This window comes from Micromys minutus (assembly GCF_963924665.1).
Source record: "Micromys minutus genome assembly, chromosome: X".
NCBI lineage: Eukaryota > Metazoa > Chordata > Mammalia > Rodentia > Muridae > Micromys > Micromys minutus.
In genome coordinates, this window is record NC_137970.1 from 86,777,616 (window position 1) to 86,788,539 (window position 10,924).

A 10,924-nucleotide genomic window follows, 5' to 3' on the forward strand; every position below is an offset into this window, starting at 1 on the left:
CTAGGCTCCTTGCCCACTTGGTATGCACAGTGAGGTGGCTTGAATCTGATGATGGTGGACCACCAACCCCCATCTACTCCCAGACCACTGTTGGATTCTGGAGATCTGGGTGTTTTCCTCACAGGTCTGGGTCCTTACTCTCCAGTTAGAGATGACCCTGAACATATAAAGGTGGTGAGAGTGAGTAAACTGAACTTTGTGTGACCGGACCTGTCATGACAAGCCCGGAGCAGGACGAGGGGAACTCTGTCCATGTCAGCCGCGCCCTCTGTGATGCAGACACTGCCATGGCAACCTCAGGTCAGCGTCTGCTGCTAGGCAAGAAGGTGGTAACAGGTGAGGGTCTCTCAGGTATCACGGGGAGCCCTGAGCCCAGGAGTGTCTCGGGCCTTGACCCACAGATGCCAGTGGCCTCAGCAAGGCAGGAACAGACTCCATCTGTTGTCGACGGTCTCGCAGTAGCGACGTTTGTGATACTGAACGATGCTGAGAAGGCCCTAGAAAATCGGGGAGCAGAAGCCCAGGCCCACGACATGAGGATTGAACAGGGCACCATCGCGGTAGCTTCAGAAGAGAAGTCAGAAGTGGCAATGCACAGGACTGAGGAGGTGATGAAAGTGGAGCTGAAGCCTGCGGGTGAAGAACTGGACATGTAGGAAGCTAGTGGAGGAGTGAGGGAGTCGCAGGAGAAGGCAGGGCCTTGGCACATAAGCAGAGATCTTCACACGAACCCACTGTAGGACATCCAGGTAGAACTGGACACTGTGAATGCTCAGGATGACAGGGCCTTCCAACATCTGGAGCAGTAGTTTGGGCGGATGCAGCAACACTCTCTGGAATGAAATAACTACATCATTGAGAATATCCCAGACTTCTGGATGATTGCCTTCAGGAACCACCCTCAGTTATCCGCCATGATTAGGGGTCTGGATGCAGAGATGTTAAGGTCCATAACCAATCTGGGGGTGAAGGAACTGAGACATCCTAAGACGAGCAGCAAATTCAAGTTCTTTTTTTCAAAGAAACCCCGACATCAGAAACAAGCTGATTGTCAAGGAATATGAAGTGAGATCATCTGGTCGAGTGGTGTCTCTTTCCACTCCAATCATATGGCGGAGAGGGTATGAGCCCCAGTTCTTTATTCGCAGAAACCAAGACCTTATCTGCAGCTTCTTCAACTTGTTCTCAGAACACAGCCTTCCAGAATCTGACAGAATCCCGGAGATTATCAAAGAAGTCCTGTGGGTAAACCCATTGCAATACTACCTGTCTCCTGAAGGAATCCGTAGACCCGACGACACCCAATAAGGGAGCCAGTGGAGATTCCTAGGCCTTTGGCATCCAGTCAGGTTACCTTTTACCTTTGAAAATGCAACTGAAAGGGTCCCTTCTCACCTGGGCTTGAACAGATGCAGCAGGTACACAGTGTTTTGATTTTTTTGCTCTTGACTTTTCTGCATCTTCTGTCTGAATAGTTTCTCCACTTAGACATTAAGACTATGGACCTGCTTCTGCTTTAACATGGCCCCCTTGCTGTTCTGAATTTGTATCTGCTGGTTCATGGACAGGGCTTGTACCCTTTCTAAGCGGAACAATATACTGTACATTAAACTGTGAATCCTGTTTTCAGTGTTACCCACTTACTGTCACCTAGATGTCTTTATTTGTTTACCTTTTCAGCATGTGGTTAGCATGCCCTATAAAGCTTATAGGGTGACAAAACTAGACACACAATTTCTAATGGTTTATGAAAGAAGAAAAGACATTGTGATGGGTACTCTAAGTAGGGAAAGTGAACTGAAAATGGATAGAACCAAAATAAGTCAGATAAGATTATCGGAGGATGAAGACAGGATGTGTGCTTTCACAGTTTGGTCAAAGGTGATGGGAAGAGTATTTCTCAGAAAAATACTTTCTCTGAGGGTTGAACGTTGCCTAGACAAATGCTATTTAAAGACATAGTGCCAGTTTTGGTTATGTACCTCTCTGTGTGTAATCTGATGTCAGTGAAAATGTAATATTGTGCTCATATTTTACCAATATTCAGTAAAATGTGACTTGTTTGCTTATGGATAAATTTAAACACTTCTGTTTGCATTCATTTGAAACCCTTTGGGAGAACAATAGTCTTTACAATACTGAAAACTATGTGAATATTAGTAACACTTTTCAATATTAATTTAAATTCTCAGAAAGTTTTAATAATTTGGTCTTTAGTAAATGTGTCTATCAAATTATTGTCTTCATGCGAAAATAAATATGTGACTTGACTGCCTTGGTAGTCTCTTCTTAAACTGCACTTAGCTGTAAAATTTCTTTGTTAGATTAACACTGTATTATGAATATTTTTGTTGCCATTTTAATGCATGATGGTAAATAAAAGTACGGGACCCTGTTGTATAGTTTTTTTCCACACCTTGGCCAAAAACCTGCCTCAATTGGTTTGTATAATTAACAAGACTGTTGAATTATCAGATTTTGTAAATGAGCACAATAAACATTATCCAAGACATATCAAGAGAACACAGTGATATATCTCTGCTTAAAGAGTGATTGTTACTGTTAGAGTTTTATTGCTTTAGAAGGTTGACAGTTACAATTGTTTACTAGAATTTGAGATCTTTCCACACAACTTGTGCAGTACTCCCATATCTTCACTCTTCAGTTTCATAATTTGTCTCCACAGATGATATTTTCATGTGTTATTGAAATGTGCATTTCATAAGCAGACACGAATAAAGTACTTACCAGTTAATATACCATTTCAGACCCTTTCATCTGTGAAAATATTAACTTTATTATTATCTTCCATTTGTCAGATACTTCAAACCTTTTACCATAACTTCTCTGCCTTGTATTATTTCTGTTCCCCAGTGTAAGATAACCTTTCTAGGGACCTCTTTGCTAGAAAATATAGTAATTATTCACTGCGGTGAATTACACACGTTTAAAAGGCATTCAGCTAGGCCTTGAGAAGGAAAATGGATACATTCTACTGCTTTTCAGACCTGATATGCAAATAATCCCATGATACTGTATGTAGAGAACAACACTATTTCACATTTTTACTTTCATTTCCCTTAGAATTTAGAAACCTTACGAAATAGAGCTACCATGCAATGCACATAGTTGTCAGCAATTTATAGATTGAAGAAATGAACCACACAGATGGCAGAGGTAAGTGCCCAGAAAGACTTAGTGTACAGGGAAAAAGTTTCTTGCTATCTTTGTCGTTAAACAAAGAAAGACATCCTGGGTTTTGGCATAAGTGATAGGAAATGGATGAAGAGTGTGTGTGGGGAATGGTATGGCCTGTGGAGGTGTAGTGATCCCTGGAAGTGTGAGGGGTGCCTCTGTAGGACCCATGTTGGTAATCCCATCCACATAAGAGACCGGCCACAGAAGGGTATAGTACAGAATGCAGTTTATTTAGGTCATGTGGGAGTTAAGAGGGTAGTAGAGGCAGAGAGAAGAGAGGAGTCGAGGCTGGCCATGAGCCTGTGGAGAGAGGGATGTTAAAGGTACAAGAGGAAAAGGAGGAGGAGGGGGCAAGCAGCCCATTTTAGAGTGTCAGGTCATTGGGGCAGAGAATACCTGTCTGTTGCCAGGTAACTGAGTGGTGGGGTTTACCGAATCCCAACAATCTTGCATTAAAAACCATGATGATAGTTTTCAATCCATTTGTAAAATTGATGTCAGAAAAATTTGCAAAGCAACTTGATAAATAGCAAAATGTCCTTTTAAGGATTAGACAAGGTTTAGACTTTTTAATGTATTATTTTTCATCTGCCATAATAACACCACTTCATGTTGAATACTCTTGTAAAATTTATTTGCTTTAGAACATTGTAATGTAGATCTTACACTGATAATAAGATATTCTACTCGAGGCATATGTTGTCTAATACATTGGCACTCTGAATCATGGGTTAGTGCTTGGGTATATTTATCTGCTCGACACAGACTTGCTATAAGTAACATGAACTAATTTACAGAGTGTGAATAACAAGATATTTCAGGCTTTCACATTACTTTTTGAGAATATTGTCAGAACTGGGGTAAATATATATTCCATATATAAATTTATATTTATGTGGAATATAAATATAAATCAGTTTTCCAATAAGTTGGACAGGTATAATTATATAGGACATTATTTAATGAATCTCTAAGTAAATATATTTTGAAAAGTTAAATAGTTATTACTTTCTTCCAAAGAACTGCATATGCTTTTGTGTAAGTCAAGGTTTACCTGGCTAAAATGCAAGATCAATAAAGAATACTGGGTTAAAAGAGGTGAGATATGTTTATTAACTTGAATGCCTAAAATACAATGAGTTGTTTGTAAAATGTACTCTGCAACTTATTCTACTTCTGTTATATGCAGAGTAGATTGAGGCTAAAATTACACTCTATGGTTAATAATTCTCTAAATTCTAGCAAATTCTAAAGATTAGTGTAGATTCATATTTTTTAGAATTAAATGGCTATCATCTAATGGAGAGATATGCACTGTATTCAGAAATTATTTACTGTACATGTTATAATAACTGAAAATTAAGCCTGAAATAGGTTGTTCTACTCTAGGCATGTGCTGTATAATAGAGTGGCTGTGTATGAGTTACATGGGCTTTGTATTTAACAGTATTTTAGCAGCATCAAATCTGGGCTTGGCATTGTATTACTTTCATGAGTGCTTAACACTTGAAGGATCGTTCTTGCTTTTGAATAGTAATGTGGTCTTAAATGTTAGCAGCCTTATTCATTTTTGAATGTGATTCGATGAGATCATTCTGTCTTTGCTGTTGAGGAACTCATTCAATGAAGGGAGAATCACTTGTTTGGTGTTTTGTCCCTTAAAACTCAAAATTGCTCATCCCTAAAAAAATTTTTCTCAAACAAATTTAGGGGAAAACAAACTGGGAAAGAGGAAACATCAAAGACGTTGGCAACTTCTCACTTTTCTTTACTATTGTGTCTTTGAGTAAAGGAGATGTATGAGCATCTATTTGTTTTATTTGTATTTCTAGAGCTTAGGACCCAATAGACGACCTTGCTCTTGCTAGGCAAGGACTGTACCACTGAGCTATGTCCCTGTGAGAGCATTTTAGGAAAGACTGAGTAACTTGGGAGCAGTGCTTTATTCATGGCTAACTGTTGCTCCAGTCCATTGGACTGCCTTCATTAATGTCTCCTGAATTCAGAGATTCTGAAGACTTTTAAGATGTTTCCACCTTCCCATGTTATAGGAAGCTACAGTTGTCAGTTTGACACAAACTTGGATTGAGCTAGGAAGGAGAAACCACACTTGAAAAATTGTTAAGATCAGATTGGCTATTGGACATGGCTGTATGTCATTTTCTGAATTGATATTTGGCATGACCCACCCTAGACAGGTGAGGCCTGGCAATGTAAGGAAGATAGCTGAGGAAGCTAAAGGGAACACACCAGTTCTGCTTTGGTTCCTGCCTTCAGGTTTCTGCCCTTGATGATGTACCTATAAACTGATAGAAGACTTCTTTACTGTCTTAGGGTTTAATTGCTGAGAAGAGACTCAATGACTAATGTAACTCATATCAAAAAAATAAAACTATTAGAGCTGGCTTAAAATTGTAGAGGTCCACCATTATCACTATATCGGGAGAGTCCAGGGTGCTGAAGGGTGCAGGGGCAATGGGAACGCAGTGCAGAGAGAAAGAGAAGGACTGGATAACAGGCACACCTTAAACTCAGGAAACAAGCCAGTTCCTGAAGGGCCCCCAGGGGCCTGAGCTGCTGCTTGAGGGGAGCCTAGCAGAGCCATATGGAATGCCCAGGCCAATCATGACCATAGTGGAGGAGCCTCAGAAAGAAACAAGTTCCTGGACTTGAAGACCAAAGGCTGAGGCCCCACACACACACTCAAACGTGGTGCCCAGCCAGGCCAGCAGAACTTGACCCGCCCAGAGATCCAGCAGTTGCCTGCCTGAACCTGCCTACAAGGGTACCCACTAAAGCTGACAGTCCCTTCTCTTCTTGAGGGTGCTGACTCTCAGTCTCTGAGCACAATCTAGGTTCTAGGTCCATGCTGACTGCCAAGAAGTCCCTCCCACGATGATCCTGGACTGTTATGAAATCAGGGTTGTGAGATCAGTCATGGCACAGCTCAGGCCAGAGGGGAAGTTGGAACACCGATTATGGATAGGAAAAAACTCAATCAGTCAGTAAAAACTAGGCCCAACTATGGATTTCCCCCTGGCAGCAGGAGGATCTGCAGGGGACCCAGGGCAAATGGTGGGCTGCTTGTTGTTTGTGCCTGTGAAACCCCATGTTTCCCTGGCCTGAGCCCCAACTCCCATTGGAAAGGACAAGAAGGGTCCCGAAATCCTTTGTCTTCTGACCCGGGAACCACAGGTCGGTATCTCAGGTAGCCGGCAATATGACTTGTGTCAGAAGATGTCCCACAATGTCATCTGGTCATCCTTTGGCCTCTGATACCACAGAGGGTCCAGGCTGCACAATTGCACAATCTCCATGGCAGGCTGCCTGCTACCCTGAGCTGAAGAGAAGGGCAAGTCCAAATAAGAATGGAACATTCCACCTCAACATGCCCCCTTGACTACCAGGCCCTGGCCTTGGGGCCTCAATTCTAAGAACCTACTAAGCATCCCCAGGCACTGAGCAGCCAGGTAACCATTAGGAGCTAATTCCAGCTCCCTCACAATCTCTCTCCTCTCACTAACCCTCCATCCCACCCCTAGCTCCTCCCATACCATCAGTAACCACCAGCCACACTCTGAGGACACTATGCTTTCTGTCCCTCTCCCAAAATCCCGAAGTCACCATCACAGGTGGATCCTTCTTTCTGTGTCCCCCCAATCTCTCTCCAAACACACACACACACACCTATGCTCCTCCTGTTTCTGCTTCTACCTCACCATTATATACAACAACAGCCACAGTTTCCAGGGCAGATGGCAAACTCTGGGTACCAGATGATGTAAACCATGTTCCTTTGGAAACTGTCACTACCTAGGAGAAGCCTTCATTCAGGGTCACTGAGAGTCTGCAGAGGTCCACTACCTCCCTTACCCCATGCACTGCCTAGGTCTTAAGTCACAGCTGGTGGAGGGAGAGTCCTCTAAGAGCCTCCAAGACACAAGCCTGCCAGTGCTTTCCAATTATCCATCCCAACCAAGCTGCCTGGAGGCATCTGCTCTGATGCAACCAAGAGAGATCTAAACAGGCAGGCCTGCTCTGGAGTCTCAGAAGTGCAAGACCTGGAACACCAAAATATAACCTGTAATGCCACCTTGCATATTGTTGTTAAGCAATTATCCCATCCACCAAGACACAAGGATGAGTGGGAATGATTCCTCTGCAAGCCACCTGGGACCTTTGTACACCCTTACTCAGCCTAGCTACTCCCTGGGGATATAGCCTTAAGGGTTTCCTCTTCATCCAAACCTGTCCTTCCCAGACAACACTTACCTCAAGGAAATAAGAACTGCTTTACTCTGAGCCATTTCTGGACCTGCTTCAAGGCACTAGGGGCCTAGGATCCTAAACAGGGTTCAGACACAGAGCAAAGAGACTAATAGACAAACAAATTAAGGCACCAGTCTTTTGTGGTTCCTTGCCTGCCCGACCTGTTTTATACCCCTTTAGGATTATGGCAGACTTAGTCTGTGTCTACTCAGATACACTCTGAGCCCTTGGTGGACCTGAAATCTCCATGAGTTTTATATTAACTTGTTCTACATAGTGTGTTCCAGGATAGCCAGATCTTCACACAGAGACCATGATTTGGAAGAATAAACAAAAACAGAAAAAGGAAACAAAATAAGAGAAAGAAAGGCCTGAAATTTTGTGAGAACTTGCCAACGAACACTCAAAAATGCAGCAGTTTTGGGGCCTTCGGTTTTCTGACAGAATCATTTTTAACAGTAAAAGTTCTTATTTATTATGTTTGGGGAGACCAACAAGCCATCCACAGGGCAAGCCATGCCTTACTAGCTCAAACCAGCACAGCATCTGAACCTCCTTAGCCTATGGTAGCAGAACCCTGCTTAGGGTGAATTCCCTGAATCCTCTCAGAATTCTAAGAGCCCTTTCCAAGGGAAGTGCTTCTGAGTCCCCCAAGAGGCTCTTCCACTAAGGCTCTCCTGGTACTGGCCAGAGCAGAAACCCCCAGGCCAACCCAAGTGGTGTTCCCTTCTTTGACCATAGGGGTCCCTGAACACACCAAAGCCCAAGGCTCCTAGGTCAGAGTTACAGTCAGCAAAAAATATCTCCCACAGAAATACCTCTCTAGCCACTGTCTCCTCCATCATCTTAGAAGGAGTGTGGGGGAGGATAAACATACTTTGTCCAGGCCAGGCTACCCAGGGATAGAATCTCACACATCTGCAGGTTTGGTATGGACAGCAACATTCCCAAGGGCCATTCCCCAGACTCTGCATTCTCAGTAGGGAGCAAAGTAGAAAAGGAAGAGCAATCCTTTCCTGCTGATTGCTGGCTTTGCCCTGGGGATCTGAGACCACAGTGATCCACCCCAGGGTCTCAAAGGGGCAGGGAGTGATAGGCCTGGGGAAGCCACATGGTGTATAGAAGAGCTCAATTTGCTGGTCTCTGAGAGGCTGTTTTTTGCCATTAAGTTACTGAAGTAACCTTATAACAAGAAAATAGCCATCTAAGATACTCAAAAGTATCTAATAGAAAAAAAAACAGCTTAAATAATGTTTAATAAGGATTAGATTCTCTGCCAACACACTGTTGTGGTTGTTTTACCCGCATGTATTTGTACCACGTGTATTTATATGCCCACAATGTCCAGAATAGGGCTAGAGAGTATAGTGGAGCCCTCAGAATTGGAGTTATAGAATCAGACAGGTGTGAACTACTATGTAAGTGCTGGCCATTGTAAATGGGTCATCTGGAAGATTGGAGGGACCTCTTAACTATTGAGTCCTTTCTCCTACCCAGTACTAGGGTCATATCCTCAAGTTCTGGAAGGCAACCAGACCAATGGCAATATCCTGAATTGTTTGGGGGAGTCTCTTTGGAACTCACAAACCCCATGAACCCACAAAACCCAGGGAGAGGTTTTATACGCTTAGCACCCAATTTTTTTCTGATTTCATTGGATATATTTTATTTGCATTTCATATGTTATCCCCTATCATAGATTCCCTTCCATATCCCCTAATCCATTACCCCTCCCACTGCTCCTATGAGGGTGTTCACCTACACACCACCTCCTGCCTCCTCGCCCTGACATTCACCTACACTGTGGCATGGAGCCTTGTCAGGACCAAAGGCTTCTCTTCCCACTGAAGGCCCACAAGGCCATTCTCTGCTATGTGAGCAGCTGGAGCCATGGGTCCATCCATGTGTACTCTTTGGATAGTGCTTTAGTCCCTAGGAGCTCTGGTTGATTGAGATTGTTGTGCTCATGGGGCTACAAGTCCCTTCATTTCCTTCAGTCCTTTCTCTATCTCCTCCATTAAGGACCCCGTTCTCAGTTCTATGGTTGGCTGTTAGCATCTGCCTCTGTATTTGTCAGGCTCTGGCAGAGCCTCTCAGGAGACAGCCATATCAGGTTCCTGTCAGTGTGTACTTCTTGGCATCAGAAATATTGACAGGTTTTGGTGACTGAATATGGCCTAGATCTCCAAGGGGGTCAGTCTCTGAATGGCCTTTCATTCAGTCTCTGCTCTAAGCTTTGTGTCCATATTTTCTTCTGGGAATATTTTTGTTCCCCCTTCTATGAAGGACTGGAGCATCCACATTTTGTCATTATTCTTCTTGAGGTTCATGTCATCTGAATTGTATCTTGGGTATTCTGACCTTTTGGGCTAATATCCACTTATTAGTCAGTGCATACCATGGCAATTATTTTGTGATTGGGTTACCTCACTCAGGATATTTTGTAGATACATTCATTTGCTTAAGAACTTCATGAGCTCGTGGTTTTAAAAGTTGAGTAGAACTACATTGTGTAAATGGACCACAATTTCTGTATCCATTCCTCTGCTGAAGGACATCTGGGTTCTTTCCAGGTTTTGGCTATATTATAAGTAAGGCTGCTGGAGTATTTTTCCTTGTTATAAGTTGGAGTATCTTTGCGGTATGTGCCCAGGAATGGAATAGCTGTATTTTCAGGTAGTACTATGTCCAATTTCTGAGGAACCACCGGACTGATTTCTAGAGAGGTTGTACCAGTTTACATCCCCACTACTGGTTTGGTTGGTGGAGAAGAGTTCCTCTTTCTTGGCCTCCTTGCCAGCATCTGCTGTCACCTGAGTTTTGATCTTAGCCATTTTGACTGGTGTGAGGTGAAAATAAGATTTGTTTTGATTTGCATCTCCTTGACAACTAAAGATGATGAACATTGCTTTAAGGGCTTCTTAGCCATTTGATATTCCTCAATTGAGAATTATTTTATTAGCATTGGCCCCCATTCTTTAATAAGCTTATTTGCTTCTCTGCCATCTAACTTCTTGAGCTTCTTACTCTCCCTCTAGCCAGAAGAGTGCTGTCTGTCTATATTCTAGGCTCCTTACTGGGATTTTGTGTTCTTTGTAGTGGACTTTATTTCAGTTACTCCAGTGGTTTGACTCAGTTGTCCGCATATTCATCTTTTGTTTATTTTTTAGATAAGTAACTGACTAGGTGTTTGAACCATTGATGTCCTTCTAGGGAATAGGATATGTTTTGCAAGTGCCAGCATCCTGATGTGGGAGCTGGTGTATTTGTGGAACAATGCTGAGGCAGCCTTTCCTCCCCTTCCACCACCGGCCCCAAGGTACCAGGATAAATGAAATTTATTTGGGACATTGGAAGGAGATGTGAACAGAGTGGAGGCAGAGTATAAACAGGCAGAAAGAAACAGGAAAGAGAAAGAAGGGAAGAGGCTGTCTGGGAACATGTGGAGAGAGAGGTG

At 43.1% G+C, this 10,924-nt stretch overlaps 1 protein-coding gene across 1 annotated transcript; it reads left to right on the forward strand.

The window, feature by feature from the left end:
• Positions 1 to 215: 215 nt before the first annotated feature.
• On the forward strand, positions 216 to 1,308 carry LOC308415083 (testis-specific Y-encoded-like protein 1; the record flags this gene model as incomplete). The annotated part of the gene is made up of 2 exons (XM_080910174.1): positions 216 to 652; positions 1,023 to 1,308. The coding sequence occupies 2 exons, from the start codon at positions 216 to 218 to the stop codon at positions 1,306 to 1,308; spliced, it is 723 nt and encodes a 240-aa protein (XP_080766300.1).
• Between the last annotated feature and the right edge of the window lie 9,616 nt (positions 1,309 to 10,924).